The sequence below is a fragment of the Centruroides vittatus genome, unplaced genomic scaffold (assembly GCF_030686945.1).
Source record: "Centruroides vittatus isolate TY-2023 unplaced genomic scaffold, ASM3068694v2 contig_754, whole genome shotgun sequence".
Taxonomy (NCBI): Eukaryota; Metazoa; Arthropoda; class Arachnida; order Scorpiones; family Buthidae; genus Centruroides; species Centruroides vittatus.
Genome location: NW_027122490.1, coordinates 1218005 through 1237718, shown reverse-complemented (window position 1 = coordinate 1237718; position 19714 = coordinate 1218005). Strand labels below are relative to the sequence as shown.

The 19714-nt window shown below is 28.9% G+C and overlaps 1 protein-coding gene across 1 annotated transcript in view; it reads left to right on the top strand.

The window, feature by feature from the left end:
- LOC136981412 (prestin-like) overlaps positions 1 to 19714 on the top strand; it is a 66836-nt gene that overhangs the window by 20725 nt on the left and 26397 nt on the right. Inside the window, exons 4-9 of the mRNA XM_067277730.1 lie at positions 1417 to 1527; positions 4167 to 4354; positions 4666 to 4830; positions 5075 to 5230; positions 6854 to 6936; positions 8107 to 8254. Of these exons, the coding sequence (XP_067133831.1) occupies positions 1417 to 1527; positions 4167 to 4354; positions 4666 to 4830; positions 5075 to 5230; positions 6854 to 6936; positions 8107 to 8254 (851 nt within the window). The remainder of the gene's footprint in view (positions 1 to 1416; positions 1528 to 4166; positions 4355 to 4665; positions 4831 to 5074; positions 5231 to 6853; positions 6937 to 8106; positions 8255 to 19714) is intronic.

The following is a 19714-nucleotide window of genomic DNA, read 5'->3' as shown; positions in this document are numbered from 1 at the left end:
AATTACCATAATGATATTCGACGAATAAACAACACAAGAACTCCAGCTAAAGCACATGTGAACACACACAAAACATAAACAAGTCACAAAGGTGGTGCTGGACAATTGTGCGTGCTCATGATGTCATTTGTGATGTCGACATGAAACCTCTCTATTGGATGTCAGTAAATAGTTAATAGGGGTCTCCTGCTTCTAAAGTTTCCATATCTGGTTTCGTCTTTCATCTATTTAACTCTGTTCTTGAAATTAAGAAAAGACAGACAGGAAAACAGACAACAGTGTGACAGGTGTACAATTTTTTTCAAATTGCATCCCAAAAATTTGCAATTTGAAAAAAATTCATCAACAACAAGGCTCATCTGAACTGATGTGAGTGTTGGGTAGTATAGCCAAAAATATCTCTTATTAATGCACAGCACATCATGCTTATACTGAGTTCTGATTTTGAACTGCAAATGTAAGGTATTATTAATTTTAAGATGCATCTCTACTTTGGAGAAGTAAAAATGGGTAAAAAAAAAGTGAGTAAGAATTGAGGAAATTATAGATTTTATATAATAAATTATATATATTATATAGTTTTATTTATAATCAGTTCAGAAACTCAGTTTAATGGGGTTAAATTTACTAAATAAAACACTTAATAAACAAGATGTTTTTGACATACAGTGTACAAAATGACTTCATTAGGAAAGAATCTTAGAACATATGAAATTGTCAACCTTGAACTTTCCAACAGCAGCCCTATTACTAGGTCCAGAAGCAGCCAGCTGTCTTGTTGGAAAAACTCCAACAAACACCTCACACACATTTTTAGAATGAAAAACCATTGAATATGTAGATTGTGTGGTTGAAAATTAGAAGAAATATAAGTTGGCATCTGCATATCCCTAATGAATATACAAGACTGAATATAATAAGGTGTCACCTGGTGTTTCAAGAGGATTGTTTGTGGCACTTGATATACTGCTCAGGGCCTTCCAGCCCTTAGCATGATGCCTCCTATCTTGGCATTAGTGTTCCTCTTAGTTGAACTTGACCATGGCTCTCAGATGGGAGAACCTCACTGAGGTATCACACACACAACACTATTCCCTCCACCACAACATGGTGGAGACATGCAGGATGGGTAATACAGGGATACATTTTACCAATTTAATATAATAAAAGTCATAAGTATATTGATTGCTTGTTTTTATTGTTGTATTTAGGATTTTCTTCTAAGGATAATAGGATACTTATTAAATAAAGTAATGATTGATTTTTAATGTTATTTGTTATTTTCTTGTTATTTCTTTTAAATTATTTTCTTTATATTCTTTTTGCTTGTTATTTCTGTTTGTGTTAATAGATTTATGTATTTTGACTATTTGCTGATTGTTAAACTATAATTTAATATGGTTTTTTAATCTTTAGGTATGGCATATGGATTACTTGCTTCTGTAAATGCAATAAATGGTCTCTATGTGTCATTTTTTCCAGTGCTTATATATTTTCTTATGGGTACTTCTCGCCATATATCTGTTGGTAAGTTTATTAATGTGAGTTTTTAGGTTCTTTTTTTTTTGAAATTTTAATTGTGACTTACTTTTATAAATCATTGATTTAAATAAACACATACAATTTATATTCATAATTTATGTTAATATTTTGGAAAATAATTATTATAGTTACAATATGAATCTAATATATTTAATAACATGAGATTTTATAATTTGTTTTCTATTAGCTATAATTTTAGAAACATGTATATTTACTTACTTTTGTTATATATTTCTGAAGAACTATTCATTTCATAATAGATTTTATTTGAATTTTGAAATGTGTTCTCTTTCTAGATATATAAATTATATAAGAAGCTATACATTATCTTTATTTATTCAGTATTATGAGGGCTGTTCGGAAAGTTTGTGGCCTCAAATAGAACAACAAACAAAATAATGTTAAAACTTTTTTTATTTTTCAATATAGTCTCCTTTATTAGCAATGCACTTATTCCACGATGTTCTAGCTTTTTTATGCCATCACAGTAGGTCGATTTGTCAAGGTGTGCAAAATACTCATTCACTTCAGCGATCACTTTGTCATTTGAGTGGAAGCTCTTTCCAGCCAAGAATTTTTTTAGGTTTGGAAAAAGGTGGAAGTCACTGGGGGCCAAATCAGGTGAGTACAGTGGATGTGGAACTAATTGGAAACGAAGTTCGTTTATCTTTTGTTCGGTGATTCTGGCAGAATGTACAGGTGCATTATCATGGTGGAACAGAACCTTTTTCTTCTTCAAGTGTGGCCTCTTTTCTTCGATTTCTTTCTTCAGTTTTTCCAAAAGTTCACAGTAATAGACAGCATTGGTGGTCTTTCCTCTTTCTAGGTAGTCAATAAAGATGATGCCTTTAGCATCCCAAAAAACCTAGGCCATCACTTTCCCTGCTGATGGAACTGTCTTTGCCTTCTTTGGTGGTGGCGAACTGTGGTGTTTTCATTGCTTCGACTCTTCTTTTGTTTCAGGAGTGTAGTAGTGGATCCACATTTTGTCAGTAGTCACAAACCGACGCAAGAAATCTTGTGGGTTTTTCTGGTAGAAGTCCAAACACTCCTTTGACATCAAAGTGCAAACACATTTTTGCTCGGCGGTCAGCAGATGCAGCACCCACCTTGCTGAGACCTTTGTCATACCCAAATTTTCGGTTAAGATGTGGTGCAGTCGGTCGACAGAGATGCCTGTTGTCTCAGCTATCTCACGTGTTTTCAAACGGCAATCTGCTAACACCAAATCGTGAACTTTGTCGATATTTTCTTCAGTGACAGCAGTTGATGGCTGTTTGCTGCGAGGTTCATCTTCCACAGTCTCTCTGCCAGATTTAAAAAGGGCTGTCCATTTTTTCACAGTGGTGTACGAAGGAGCAGACTCTCCCAAAACTTCATCCATGTCAGCTTTGATTTGAGATGGGGTCAACCCTTTTTTCGTCAGGTATTTTATGACCGCATGAGTCTCCGTCTTCTCCTTTTTTGACAAAGTGCTCGCACACTGACTATCTGCTAAGCTGTCATGGCAAAACTTTATGACAAATCAAGTGGAAATTGGTATCGTATCTTTAGCAAAGATGGCTGAATTATTCCCGCCAAAAATTAAATTGATCGCAGCGCTGCATATAGGCAAGGCTGCGAACTTTCCGAACAGCCCTCATAAATTAAATGAAACTAATTTAATTTATTTGTAAAATGATTTTTGAAACATTTTTTACTATTTTAATTAATAATAGTTAATTGTAGAATTAATAATGTGAAAATCATTAGGTTAAAATCTATTTATGAAAGTTGTTTATTTTAAAAAAAATTTAGATTTTTGTAACATTCACTATATTTAGTTTAATTTCATTTACATATAAATACCATAATAATTGAGTGGTTCAGAGGAAAAGTGGTACAAGAGACAAATATAATTTGAATATGTTAGTGATAAAAATTGACATTGGTTAAAAAAAATCATATTTTATTGAAGTAAATAAATGGATGTATTACATTTTACTGACATTTATTTTTTTCTTTTATTTTTAAATTAATACTGTTATGTATTTTCAATAAAGAAAACTGTTTTGTCAATTATGCTACTTTCCACTCATCTCTTCAATTATTTTGTTAATGTTCTGAAATATTTTTAATTTCTATGTTTTTTTCACCTTACTTTCTTAAATTAATTACCATATTTATTAGAATTTATATTTGTTGTGTTTGAGTCTTATAACATTATGAAGATATAATACTATAAATCCTTTGAAAATAGTGTCAATTCTCCTTTCATCTCTGTTTATTAATTAATTTATTGTAGCAAATTTAAAAATTTATATATTTTTTTAAATAGTTTATTATATAGCTTTCTAGTATAATGTTTTCTTTGAAGAGGAAAGCATACTAAATTTAAATTAATGCATAAGTTAGCTCTATTATCTTATTAGCTAGAACAATATAAATTAATTAAAATGCTTTTCATAAATCATTTAAGAAAAATAATTATTTTAGGTAAAAGAAATAAAAGAAATTTTAAAAATTTAATTAATTATTTTGAATATAATAAGTGGCTAATTGCATTAGTTTATTTATAAATTATTACAGTTATGGCAATTATTAAGAGTTGTGATGTAATTGTATAAATTTTTAAAAATTTTTAGGTACATTTGCTGTTGTAAGCATGATGTTGAGTAGTACTATAGAGAAATTGGAAACTGTTAAGGAGAGCAATGCACTTTTACGTAATGATACTGTAATAAGTTCACAGACTATACAGACAATTCATAATAATTATCCTACAAATATTGAAGTTTTAACCACAGTTAGTCTTGTTACTGGAGGAATGCAGGTATTATCAACATTATTTATTTGTAGGTTTAGATAAATATTTTTATTTTGTAATAGAGTTACAATGTCTTCTTTAAAGTATAATATTATGCATCCTGTTTCTCATTGATGAATTAGTTGGCAGATGCTTTATACATTTACATTCTTCATAATATCAAGTTCTAATATTTATAATATTTATTCTTAAAATTTTTATATGAAAGAATAAATGTTTAATTCAACAAATAATAGTAATAATTCAGAAAGTCTTCTATTTAATTCTTTGATATTTTTTGAAAAAATAAGAATAATTTTAAAAATTTTATTTTTTAGTTATTAATGGGAGTTTTGCACCTTGGAACATTGACTGTACTTCTCTCTGATAATTTAGTATCTGGCTTTTCAACTGGAGCTGCAGTTCATGTAGCAACTTCTCAAATGAAAGATTTGTTTGATATAAATATTGGAAAATACAATGGTCCATTTAAATTAATTTATGTAAGGAATTAAATATCAGAAATAACTACACAAACATAGATATATACTAAAATTATTCAAAATGAAATGATGATAATTAATGTTATTTATAATTATTATTAATAATTTAATTATTATAATCAATAGTTTTGGAATTAAATTTAAATTTTATAGTTTATATTATTGATAGAGAAATTCTTTATATATTTTATACTATATTAATAGTAAATTAAAATTTAAAATATTTATTCCTTCTTTTAAACAGAAATTTAGGGATATATTTCAAAATATCCAGCACAGTAATATAGCTACTGTTGTTATATCAGCAGTGGCTATAACTATTTTGGCTGTTGTGAAGGAAAAAATTAATTCAAGATACAGAACCAAGCTAAAGATGCCAGTTCCTATTGATCTGATAGTGGTAAATTTTATACATATATATTAGTAATTACATGTATTTAATTACACTTAGTTAATGTACATAATGATTGTAAAGAAAATATTATACAGAATTTGCAAATAACTACTTCATATGTTATAAATAGATATTGGACTTGATAGCAATTGCTGTTTTTTCTATTAGAGATAGCACTTTCTTGATAACATATTTATTAGACATGACTCTACAATCCTCCTTAATAAATTCTATTATTCTACTTTTTACTACTTTTGATTTTTTGTACTTTACTGTTACTTTTGAAGCTTTACACATTTTGTTGAATTTTTCTACAGAAAACTTGTAAGTTTTTGTATTCAAAATACATTCTTGCCATAAAATACAATTCCACAATTTGTTGTTTGATGGTGCTAATTTCATTAATCTCAGTGCAAAGTAGCCAAGTCTACAGATATCTCCCTAGATATAGGAAACTTTCAATAGTGAACAAAACAAGAAATAGTTTATTTTTGTCTTTTTAAAACGTAAGAGAATTTTAAACACTAGAAAAAAAGTTTAAAATAAATGGATACATACAACTAAAATTATTTCATAATGTCGTCTATCTTTGTATGAAAATATTTTTATTTTCTAATCAAATATTTTTTTCAATGCTTTTTTTATTTCCATAACCATGACAATTTAGTAGAACTTCCATGAATTGGGGGATTTGGGGGTTACATACTGTACATATTTTTGATTTTTTAATAGATTTATATATTGATATAAAAACATCTTTTAAATTTTTTACATAATTTTTTTAACCATTTATGAACTTAGCATCAAATTATGACCAATTGTACAATAGACAAATTATAAACTTTCTTAATATTTCAAAATGTGTATTTACTGATATAATTGTTTATTTCTTATATTTTTAAGCAGTTTTTAAGAATATTTTTATAATTTTTATTTTTTTGAATATATTTGAAATAAATTTATAAATAATAAATGTTTATTATTTATAAATTTAAAAACTAAAAATTTATAAATTTAAAATTAAAAAAACAGTAAACCATCAGCAGAATTAGCAAAAAAGTGCTTGACCAAAATTATAAGCCACTCTAGGCCCAAACAAAATTACTAAAATGGTGCAATAATTGGAAAGAATTATTTATTTGGGAGAGCCTCTACATAACAGCTATAACACTCTGCAACACCCCAACCATTATGGGTAACATTATTCAAACAATTCAATCTACAGCTTTAATTCCCTTTTTGCATAAACAGGTTTGCTTTTGCTATTGCACACTATGTAATCTTGGGAAAATTATACTACTCATTATTACCACTTATATTTTTTAGAACATCGTTTTAATTCAAATTCATTTTATATTCCATCCACATGCTATATTTAATTTCAAATATTGTTTGAAAACTTAAAATTCGATAGCTGTTGTATTCAATATTTGCTTTACTTTCAGTAACTTTATGCTACTGAAAGTACTAGCAAACATTCTCATACACTAAAAGTTGATATCAGTAATGCCACAACACTTAAGTGTAGTTATTAAATAAATGTTTAATTTTATTTTAATACCTTGTATCATTTTATTACAAATTATTTTACTATGACCAAAAACAAATCTTTTTTTAATGTAATTTTAGGTTATAATTGCTACAATAACATCATACTTTGGAAAGTTTAGTGAAAATTTTGAAGTAAAAATAATGGGTGATATTCCAACTGGGTAAGACATATATTTTTTGTTAGAATTATTAAAAATATATTAATAAATGTATTTATGAAATTTATTTGTTTTGTATACTTATAATGCAGATAAAGTTTATAAATACATTTATTAATATTACTAATTTATATGGAATATATATAATATTTTTTTTTCCTTTAGAAACAAGTAATATTTTATTCTTGTATAAAGTTCTTATATAGCAAATATTATTTTTTATATTAAATTATAATTAAATTTTTAGATTAGAAAGCATACTAAGTAGTTAATGTTTTAAATTTTTATTGATAGTATTGAATTTAAATTAAAATAATAAAATTAATAAATTTTATATATTTCATAAAAATTGAGATATTCTGTTATTAGAATAGTTTAATTTTGTTTAGATCAACTATATGTTTAGTATTCATCTAGGCAATTTTTAATTTGTAAAATGAATACAGTAGAGTGTTGATAGTCCAAAATTCCATATAGTTTGAGGCATTATCACTCTCAAGCTAAAGTACATATATTCAACCAGAACACTTAAAAATTACATTTTTCAGTAATTCAAATCAATTGTGTGATGAGAACCAGACACCAAAATTGTAAGCATACCAAAAGGTCTAATAGTGGCTTTCAATTTATTTCACAATGCAATAGTATTGTGAAATCATATGGTTTCCAGTAGTAATGCAACATAGCTGCCAAAAAACAGTTGCAGTTTAAAAAAAAAAAATACTTTATAGTTATTTTGCTTCTATTTGATAATTTGTTATACTTCCTAGCATATTGTTATGTACTATATACTTTAACTTATTAGCAAATAAAATAAATATGACATTACTTATTTACTACTGAGTTTCATTTTATATATATATATATATATGTAATGAAAATTATATGCTATATATTTTATAATTCTAAACTTGCAAAAGAATTAGCTAAAATCTTAATCTTAATTATAATTAAACTTAACAATAGCTTAAAACAAATTGTTTTCAAAATATTTAGATATAGTTTGCAATTTTACAAATACAGGTACAGTAATAGAAAATATAAAACTTATTTTAGAAAAATTTTTTGCAAATTTAAATCTTACCTTTCCTTAATTATATTTAATACAACTTTCTCATTTTACAAAATTTATGAATTTTTAAAATATTTTCTAAAAGCTATTTGTTATTTCAGACTTCCTATTCCAGTTGTTCCTAGAACTGACTTAATTCCCAAGGTTGCTATTGATAGTTTGTCAATAGCAATAGTTGCTTTTGCTATTACTATGTCTATGGCCAAAATTTTTATAAAAAAATATAAATACGAAATAGATTCTAACCAGGTAAAGTGATATACTTAATTATATTGTATTATGTATGAGTAAATTATACATATAAATATATATATATATTTTATATATTTTAATTATTACTAAATTAATATAGTAATTTATATAATTACATTATATATTTATGTATAATATATAATTATAAATTATATATTATACATAAATAAAATAGAAATAACAAAATATATCTGAAAGTATTTAAAAACAAATAAATGTGAGCCTGGGAGAGTGTCGGAAGAAGTCCGACTGCTCCTTCAGGCAACAGGTCGTTGACCTACTTACTTGTCAAGGATGGCTGTGACATTTTGTTACGCGTTACACGAGTGGAGAGGAGGTGAGATGGGGTTGACGAAAAAAGCGTAGACGACAGTCGAGTAAAGACACCATGTTTAATAACAAACAATATTTATTAAAATCAATGAAAAATTTAATTACAATTCTAAGTTCGCTAAGCTACAATTCTAATTCTCAATTACGCATAGGGGAGCTCGAGAGAGAGTTTTACAGATATCATTTCATGCCTCTTTTCAAGTTCCGTAGACGTCAGAATATCACTAGGTCAAATGTATATAATCCAAAAAGCATTAGGTCCACTAGTCCAGTTAGACACTAGGTCAATTTTCGTGACTCTGATGAACAATTAATTCGCGGCTTGTCCATGAGCACGTATGACTGGCAGACCGAATGAGACTCCCCGAGGGGGAAAAAGACATGGTTTTTATAGATTCGCTGTGGGAACTAAGTCACGAGATTATTGTTAGGATGGAAGAATGATGAATTCGGATGTTGAGTGTACAATTTATGATGTTACAAAATATAAAATTTTCCACAAATTCTGTTGTTTGCTCCTAAAATCGTAGGAATAACTAATTCGGAAAAACTAGATAAAACCCGAATTTTACATAAACATCATGTTTTTGTTTTAGATATCTTTATAAATTCTTGTTATAAAGTTTAAATTGCAACAGAAGTTTAGAAAAGCCAATTAAGATGCATAAGTTTGTTTCTGAATTCTCCCAAAATAAGAGACTGACTTTTTGTGTATATTACATTTGTCATTATAATTTACTTATATTTGCTGCAAATATTGATTTCTCTGTTTTTTTTTATTAAAAGTATATTTATTTTGATGATAACTTTTAATAAATCCAATTATTTTATGCAGTTTTGTAAAAAAAAAATTAAAATTGTTAATTTTAATTTTTGCTTAGATTTTTACAGTGTAATAGTAAACTTCAGCCAGATATATTGTGGCTATGCTATTTATAAACTGCTAGAGTGGTTTATCCAGTGGGGCCCAATGGGCCCTGGTACCTCTCAAAGTGAAAGAAAAACAACACTAGTAAATTTTTCAAAAATTTTTTTCTAATTAAAATTCATGTTTTATTTATATTATGTTGTGTCTTTTTTACTTATGAATTAAGTCACAAAGATGGGAATTTTATTGAATTTACATTAAAATTGTTTATCCATTCAATTTAGCTCCCCTAAGATTAAATTTTGAGTGTACCAGTGAACTTCTATGTATAGATTAGCATCAAACTGCATGAATTATTAATACATCAAATGTAATTGTGTTCTATACATGAAAATATAATATATATATAGTCTTAAATATTTGATTTAAAGTAATCTGTAAAGGACATTTGCCTTTTCTTTAACTTTGATGCCTTTAATATTTTATTTCTATTTGGTCAAACAAATATCTCAGATTAAATACATTCTAAATCCCATCCAAATTTGTCATCAATTACCATTTTATCTATTTCTAATAGTGGAAAGATTAAATTATTTAATTTAATAAGAATAAATGAAACAAAAATAAAGCATAGGCTGACTTGTTATTGAGGATATTAAGAGCAAATTATGGATGCTCTCCATGATAAGACTGAAAAATATAAAATAGACACATTGGTTCAAAAAAGATGCACACAGATGTGCAACAGTGCAACATGTCCAGCATTGTACATTATATACTACATGACTTTGATTTTTATCATCCCAACTTTATTCAAAATTGGTTGCCTCAAAGAAGCAACCAATTTTGAATAAAGGAATTGAGTCTAGCTGGTAATTGGTTAGGTACAGGAGTAGTTGACTTAGAGAGGATTAAAAACAATAAGTCCTATGGAATAAAAATTTTATTTAAAAAAAATCTTATCTAAATGGATGGTTGGCATAACAGGATTGTCATCTAGAGAGGTTTTACTAGGGCTGGCATAAACTTTTATAGGGTTGGATTCCAAAATTGCACAGGCCCAAAAAAATGCATTTATATATATAATAAATTATTTATTACAAGTACAAAGTGAAAGTATATACAGGGTTCATACACACCTGGAAAGTCATGGATTTTCGTTAGTATTCAGAAAAAGTCGTGGAAAGTCTGGGAATTTGTCGAAAATTGTCAAAAAGTCAGGGAATTTGTCTCCTTAGCTGCCTTGTTGATTTCGTTTGCTGAATATGGCTGACCAAGCATAGCCTCTGCAGGCAGCAAGAAGTAATGCTGCAATCTTTAATAAGAAAATATACCAGAATCCATTTTGAAATTGCTTATTTCTGAAGCCGTATAATTTTACAGTTGTGGATTAATAACAAGATAAACTACTTTTATGAAATAGTGTTTAATTTTTAATTTTAATAATTCAGCAATTATAAAAAGATGAAATTGTTAATTAGAATAAAAAATAACTAATTAAAAATTTGTTTACAAACTTTTAAAACATGAAATTGTAATTTATTAGAATGTTCACTTCAAAATAGCTAAATAGATCAGTAAAAATCTATAATTTAATCGTTTTTCACATTTAAAACATTACTACACAACATAAAAATTTATAAATAGTCACTTGACATTTATAGTAAAATGCTGGTGCTGACTTGTGGTTGGCACAAGCTTTTTATATTTGTTGTTATGATTTTCCTTGAAAGTACTGCAAGCCTATTTTTCTCCCCTCTCCCATTAATTTCTGCAACTTTGATTCATAGTTCAATAAATAGTTTAACAAAAATGACATTGGGTAACAAATATCACTGATTTTGGCAAATTTAGGGCTTAAAAACTGGCAACATTTATCATACCTATAATAAATATACAGTAGTTATAGTTTTGAAAATCAACAGGTAATCTAATAGTTTCCAATGTTAACTTGCTTATAATTAATTAAAATTTAAAAAGCTGGTAAATTTAAAAAAAATTAATAAAATTACTAAAAAATTAAAATAAATTTGATTATCTTTTGTGCAAAACAACCCCAAAACAATTTTTATAGTTATGTTGCAAAAGAAGGAGATTTGTAGTTATGACTTTATGCATTGAACTTTTATATTTTATTAACATATAATTGTAATTTTGTTTGATGTTTATTTCTGTATTTATTTTATTTTATTTAAATTCTATACACTTTAAGAATCCCAATTTTCGTAATACTGTAACATCATAGGAATACAAGTGTGAGGTTCCGGAATTGTCCCAGAACTCACTAAAATAGAAAAACGTAAAATAATTTAATTATTAGAGAAAAAAAGAAATGAACAAAAATTTTTTATAGAAACTTGAGAAATAGTCTTGACATAGCTCCCAAGATCAATCATTTGGATTGGAGTTAGATTTTCCATTGTTTGAAAAGACAATGATGACTTCTGCAAACTCTGATTCTTTGACTGACATAAGTAAATTGGAGAATCCATTAGATCCCCATCATAAAACGTGGGTGAGGGTCCGAAACCAATCCAGGGAATGATCGAGGGACAGGAAGATGATAAAAGCCGGTGTCTTAAGGACACGTGGCTGTCAAAAGTCATCTCTTCCATAGCCATTGCCACCAATTACCTCCAGTCATTTGCCTTTTTCCTACACTTTATCTCTGCTATTTTGATTCTGTTGCTGCCTTTTCCTTCCACAAATTAACAGTTGCTTTTCAAAAGGAGGACTTTTCCAACTCAGGACAAACACGAGTGATTTACGTTAGTGCTAGACATTGGACGGAAATCAAATGAACTTTCCGGATCATTCACTGAACATTGCTCTGGATTCCACTAATGCCGCTACGAACTTAAGAAGAAAAACAAAGACAATTTTAACTATATTGTAAGCATATTTGTACAATAAATGGTAAAGAGGTGTCTTCATCCGTCTGTACCACGTTTCCCACATACTTATTAGTCTCTTGACTTTCCTGACGTTGGGAGAATTAACTTTATCCCCTTTATTTTTCCAAAAGGGAAGAGTCGTCATATCTCACACAAGTGAAACTCGAAGTTTCAAATCTTATGTTCTAATTGACATTTGAAATTATGTTAAACCTGAGGAAGGCTATTTAAGATGGCTGAAAACATTAGTTCGTTTAAAATTTGCTATAAAAGTGAGAAAGATGGTTTGTGATATGATTTGCAATAATTATAAGAATTGTAATTAAGGGTTTAAATAAATAAATTTTGTTTGCATTCTTAAGAAAATGTTATGCAAAGACGAAATTTAATGCAAAATTAAATAAATAAATAAATAAATAAATAAAAATTATTAAAAATAATTATTAAAACTCTGGCCTTTACACTGAAACTGAAATCAAAATGGTGGCAATAGAACATTTTTTTTTCTTTGAATGAGTTGCCAATTCAGCTAATTTTTTTGCTAGATTTAGTGGATTTATGAACAATCTAGAATAAAATATCAAACAACTCTAATGGAAACAATATGATTTGGGTATTTTTATTAAAATGTCTAGCTGTAAATTTGAATTTTGAGTCGGCAACACTACTATTAATTAATATATATGCAGATGCAGATTGGATGTTGTTTGAATATTTTACGTAGTGTTGTGACAAAATAAGTCTTACACATTGCTATCTGATCTGGTTCATCTGTCTTTTAATATTTTATTCAAGGTTTGTGTTTTTCTACATTCTTAAATTATAATGGCACAGAAACAAACGAGGTTTAATCTCCAATGGCTGGATCCAACTATTCATTCAGAATTCAATTCCTGGTTAGGAACTGTAAAAGATGATGATACAAAAGCATTTTGCTGCATTTGTTGTAAAGTTTTCTCATTAAATAATATTGCATTAGTATCACAAGCAAATAGTTCTAGTCTTGTTGAAATAAAAAGACTGAAGTTGGAACAAACTTCACTGATAAGGTTTTTAACCCCAACAAATTCAAGCTCTTCTAATAGTCAACAAAATGTGTGTGAAATGGCTTCTGTTGTGGAAGATAGATCTAAGTTCACTAATGAACAGTCTTTCAAATCAAAATTTCTTAGCAGCACATTGACATCTTCTGTGATAAAAGATGATGTAATAAAAGCAGAGATAACTTGGGCATTGGCAGTTGTAAAGAAAAAGATGTCACTCAATTCACGCTCTGATATTAAAAACATTTTCAAAAAAATGTTTCCTGACAGTTCTATAGCCACACAATTTCAATTGGTTCCAGATAAAGCTTCCTATATAATAAATTATGGCCTAGCCCATTATTTCAGAGAAAAATTGATTGATACTGTTACAAGTTGCAATAATATTACTATCTCATTTGATGAATCACTAAACAAAGTTGCTCAAAGAACTCAAATGGATCTTATTGATAAAATACTGGGACAAGAGTAAAGATAAGATTATGACCAGATATTTAAATAGTGTCTTTCTGGATCATAGTACAGCAGATGATCTCTGCATTTTTCAATGGCTTTCAGACATTCATTTTGTTCTAGCAAAATTTTTCATATCTGTATGGACAGACCAAATTTATGTAAACATAAGTTTTCTGAATAAATTAGAAGATCACATGGAGACACAGAATGTTGGTAAATTATTTGTGAGAATGGGAACATGTGGTTTACATGTAGTCCATGGTGCTGTAAAAGCTGGTTTTAAAGTAGTAGATTGGAATTTGTTACCACTGCTATGGAATTTGTACTATTTGCTAAAAGACTCACCCACTCAGCGTGCTGAATACATTGCTATAAGTGGAAGCAGATTATTTCCCAGAAAGTTTGGTTCAACAAGGTGGTTAGAGAATGGAGAGTGCTTAGAATGTACAGAAGTTGTTGAATCTCTGAAGACATAAACAACAGTACAAAGTTGAAAACAGCAAGATGGCTACATTCTTGAGACAAGTACTCAATTATTCCTTTCTTAAAGTTAAACTTTTATTTTTTTGGTCAATATGTACACAAAGTGAGGGTGAGAAACACAAAGTTTCTCACCCAATTTCAGAACAAACCTCTTACACCCTATCTTTATAAAGCAATTGTTCAATTATTAATGAACCTGATGAGAAAGTTTGTGAAAAATGACAGGGTCACCGACAAGCAGTTCCTAAAAATAGATTTAAATGCTAATGAAAACTTGGTACATCTGAAGAATTTGGATATTGGTTTTGGAGAAAAAGTTTTTAAAAGAATTGAAAGTAAGCGACAAAGATATTGTGTTTTCTAAGATTGTCAAAATGTGCTGAGAGTGATGACACAAAAGATTATTGAGAAGGGACATGTCAAGTACAAATGTGTGACGGCTTTGAGCAGCTTAGACCCAGAAATTATTAAAATGCAATCAAATGTTGGAAAATTGTATTTCAATGTTTTACTGGAGGTTCTATATGATATAAACAAGATTGATGAGAAATGTGCTGTCAAAGCAAAAGAACAGTATGATATACACTGCAGATCAGTGATTCTCAACCTGGGCGATATCGCCCCCTGGGGGGCGATCGAAAACTTACAGTGGGCGATTATTTGACTATACGCTTTTGGGGGGCGATAGTCATTTTGCGTGGGCGAAATCATTTTGAATACCCGCTTGCAGTGATGGGCCGCTGCATTTTTATATTGCGTTGCGAAAGAAGCGAATAAAACATTTTGTAAAACAATATTGTTATCCTTTGGTATTTAATTGCTACAATGTATATTCAATGTTTTATATGTCTCCCTAACGGGCAAAATTAATTGGACTGTGAATACAAAGTCGCATCGTACAGTCCGGTATTGCAATCCCTAGTGCGCATGTCTTAGATTCGCTTTGCGTGTGCAACGATTTCAATCATTTGGTCGAGCAGTCAGTAATGAGTATTATTAAATTTGAATTTTAATGTGATCTGTTGTGCTCTCGCCATATATGATATTTGCATTATTTTTAAAATAAACGTATTTCATTTTGTTCCGTATATCATAGGTAAGTTAATTACTACTTATAGGAGAGAGTTGCCATATGCATACTGGTCACCTAATGCGTATTAGGTCATTTATTTCTAAACAAAGGCTTTATATTGTAAGTTCTAATTAAATCGATAAAGTAGGAACAAAAATTCCGTTACAATAATTGTTTTGTTGTGAATTATAAGAGATTGAAGAAATCAGGTGAGTTTTCTGAGCTTTCTTTATAAGATATATTTTTGTGAATAAAATGGTTTACTTACATATAAACTTATTCAAGAAGTACTATTTTCATATAGATACGCTTTAGGATACCGGTATCCGAAAGCATACTGTATGCATTGTCTTGGAAAAATGATTATATCACAAATATTTATCAATAATAATTAAAAAATTGTGGTCAATTAGCAACTTCGGTAGTTATAGATTGGTTTCAAATTATAATATTCCTATAAATTATTACTAAATAATATATAAATCGCATTTGAAATTAAGTGGTACGCATATGGCAGTTCTCCTCTACCCATTGAGTAAATAAATATTTTCAATTTTACTTATTTTTTATATATTTAAAACTGATTTTTTTAAAATTTGAATTATAGATCAACCTCTAAAAATGCCCCAGAAAAAGAAATGCCGGCAATATTCTGTTGAATATGTAAAGTTTGGTTTTATTTCTTCGCCACAAAATAGCCAACTTCCAATGTGTTTGCTGTGCAATCAGGTATTTTCTAATGAAGCAATGAAACCATCCCGGATGATTGAACATTTAAAAAGAAAACATCCCGACAAGCAGGACAAAGACATTGAATATTTCGAAAATTTAAAAACGATGATTACCAAAAGAAATAAAATAACGGATGTATTCAAAACAGCAACCACAAATATAAATAAGGGATTGGAGGTGTCATATAAGATTTCACGTATAATAGCTCAAAATGCGAAACCTCATAATATTGGAGAGAAATTATTATTACCGGTTATAAAGGAAGTTCTTACCATGACTTCAGCAGATCCAGCCAATATTTTGTCAATGATTCCATTAAGTAATGATACCATATCAAGAAGGATTAGTGAAATGGCCAATGATGTCGAAAATCAACTAACTGCGGATCTCCAAACACGAGAGTTCACTATACAGTTGGATGAGAGTAGTGTACGGGATAGTGATGCAATATTAATGGCTTATGTTAGGTACATAAAGGATTCAAAAATCATCGAAGAAATGTTATTCTGCAGACATTTAGTCACTGATACGAAAGGCACATCAATATATGAATGTTTTAAAACGTATTTTGATGAAAAACAAATTCCTTTGAAAAATATATTGGCCTGTGCAACGGATGGTGCCCCTTCGATGGTAGGACGTCATCGTGGTTTTCTAACCATGTTGAAGGAAGAAAATCCAAATATCTTTACAATTCATTGTATAATTCATAGGCAACACTTGGTTGCCAAATCCATTGGCGGGAGATTACATGAAACAATGAATTTAGTAAAATCAATAATTAACAAAATAAAAGCACACTCACTTAATGATAGATTATTTCGGCAACTTTGCCATGAAAATGATGAAGAATATGAGCGCCTATTATTGCACACGGAGGTCAGGTGGCTATCTAAAGGAAGTTGCCTCAGAAGAATGTTCAACTTATTTGATACAGTCATTAGTTATTTAGAATCAACAAATTATAATTTTCCAATGGAGATATCTGTTTTAAAGAGTGACATAGCTTATTTGGCAGATATATATGCAAAAATAAATGAATTACTTTTGAAACTGCAAGGAAACAATGTGACCATAATTAAAGTGAAAAGTTTAATTATTGGTTTTATAAATAAATTAAGTCTCTATAAAAATAACATGGGTAGAAAAGATTTTTCTTTATTTCCCTGTTTAAGTAATATAATTGTACAGGACGAAAATATTGCAGTTTATTATAAGCATTTGGAAAGCCTAATTGTAGATATGAAACTTCGGTTTAAAGATGTTGAAAATATTCATATTCCTGATTGGGTTATTAATCCATTTAGTGCTGATCCTACTAATGCTCCTTCGCACATTCAAGAAATATTAATAGATTTGCAGGCAAATGTAGAAGCGAAACATTCATTTGAACATAGTACTTTAGAAGAATTTTGGATAAAAATTAGCAGTACTAACACATTTCAGAGACTATGGATAGAAATAAGACTATTAATCATGGCATTTCCAACGTCATACCTAGTGGAAAAGGGTTTTAGTGCGGTTTCTCAAATGCTGACTAAGCAAAGAAATCGTCTCAACATTTGCCAACAAGGTGACTTAAGATTATATCTGTCAAAATTAGAACCCAATATTATTAAACTTTGTCAAGATCATCAACCTCAAGGTTCTCATTAAAATTTCATTTAGTTTATTATTTCTTTGTTATGTTAAAATTAAAACACATTACTTTATGTATCTTACTTTTTTTGTAAATTAAATTAAATTTATAACTAATAAATGTTATTACAATATTAAATTCACAGAAGCAATCACAAAACCTTTGCGTCTTCTTTTAACGTCCTTTTCACACTTGGGAAATAACTGTCTTTACGGCGGAATCGACCTTCTTTTGTAGGCTACTCTTCTGCCTCAATATGTAAAACACGGTTAAAAATATCCCCGAGGCTTTTGGCACAATCATTAAATTTTTACAAAAACTATAATTAATATAATTAAAACATGCCAGGACAAAATTCATACTTTACAATATTAAATTCACAGAAGCAATCACAAAACCTTTGCGTCTTCTTTTAACGTCCTTTTCACACTTGGGAAATAACTGTCTTTACGGCGGAATCGACCTTCTTTTGTAGGCTACTCTTCCGCCTCAATATGTAAAACACGGTTAAAAATATCCCCGAGGCTTTTGGCACAATCATTAAATTTTTACAAAAACTATAATTAATATAATTAAAACATGCCAGGACAAAATTCATACTTTACAATATTAAATTCACAGAAGCAATCACAAAATTTTTGCGTCTTCTTTTAACGTCCTTTTCACACTTGGGAAATAACTGTCTTTACGGCGGAATCGACCTTCTTTTGTAGGCTACTTCTTTTTGTGTTTTAATTATATTAATTATAGTTTTTGTAAAAATTTAATGATTGTGCCAAAAGCCTCGGGGATATTTTTAACCGTGTTTTACATATTGAGGCGGAAGAGTAGCCTACAAAAGAAGGTCGATTCCGCCGTAAAGACAGTTATTTCCCAAGTGTGAAAAGGACGTTAAAAGAAGACGCAAAGGTTTTGTGATTGCTTCTGTGAATTTAATATTGTAAAGTATGAATTTTGTCCTGGCATGTTTTAATTATATTAATTATAGTTTTTCTAATAAATGTTATTCTACTATTGTTCCTTTCAAATTTCTTTGGATATATCTTACTAACGCCTAATGTAATCTACCTTATATTAGGGATTATCGTACAATTTTTATCAGTTAAAATTTATAGGGGGGCGAATTAAGAAGCGGGTCTTACAAAGGGGGCGTTTGGTCCAAAAAGATTGAGAAACACTGCTCTGCAATAGTGTCCATAAAACCCTAGTCTACAAAGTTTGAGGACTTCATATCTGAAAAGAATAATGATGATGGTCTGGACATATTTTATTGTGAAATTATGAAGGATGATAGGCAACTGCAAGATCTATGGTCTATTATCAAAGTTTCTCTTTTTCACATGGTAATGCAAGTGTTGAGAGTGGTTTCTCAGTGAAAATCTTAAGGAAGAAAGTTTAGTTGCTCAACACTTAGTTTATGACCATTTTGCAGGTGGTATTAATCAAATAAATATAGACCAGAAAATGAGGATAACAGTCGGAGGATCTAGACAGCGATATATTGCATCTCTGCAACAGAAAAAAGATATTCAGAAGCAGCAGGCATTGTGGGCTGAAGAAAAAGAAAACTTACACAACAACTTAAGGATTTAAAACAACAAGAGAAAATGTTAAGAAAAGATCATGAAAAGGAAGAAAAAGAGATTGAAATAAAATACACTGAGGAGAAAAAGCTAAAACTTCATTAATATAATAGTTCTCGTGTTTTATGGATTGTAATTAATTGTTTATTTTCTAATTATCTGTATTTTGAAAAAAGAGAATTAATACTAAGAAGTTTCTCTGTATTTTGATTGTCTATTTTGTAAAAAATAAAAAGATTTACAATAAATTAGATGCATTTGTTTAGAGAAGCTATAGTATAAATTTACACCTATCCCTCCTTATATACAATCTATTTTTATGCAATTTTGAAATAATGTGGTTGACAAAAGAAA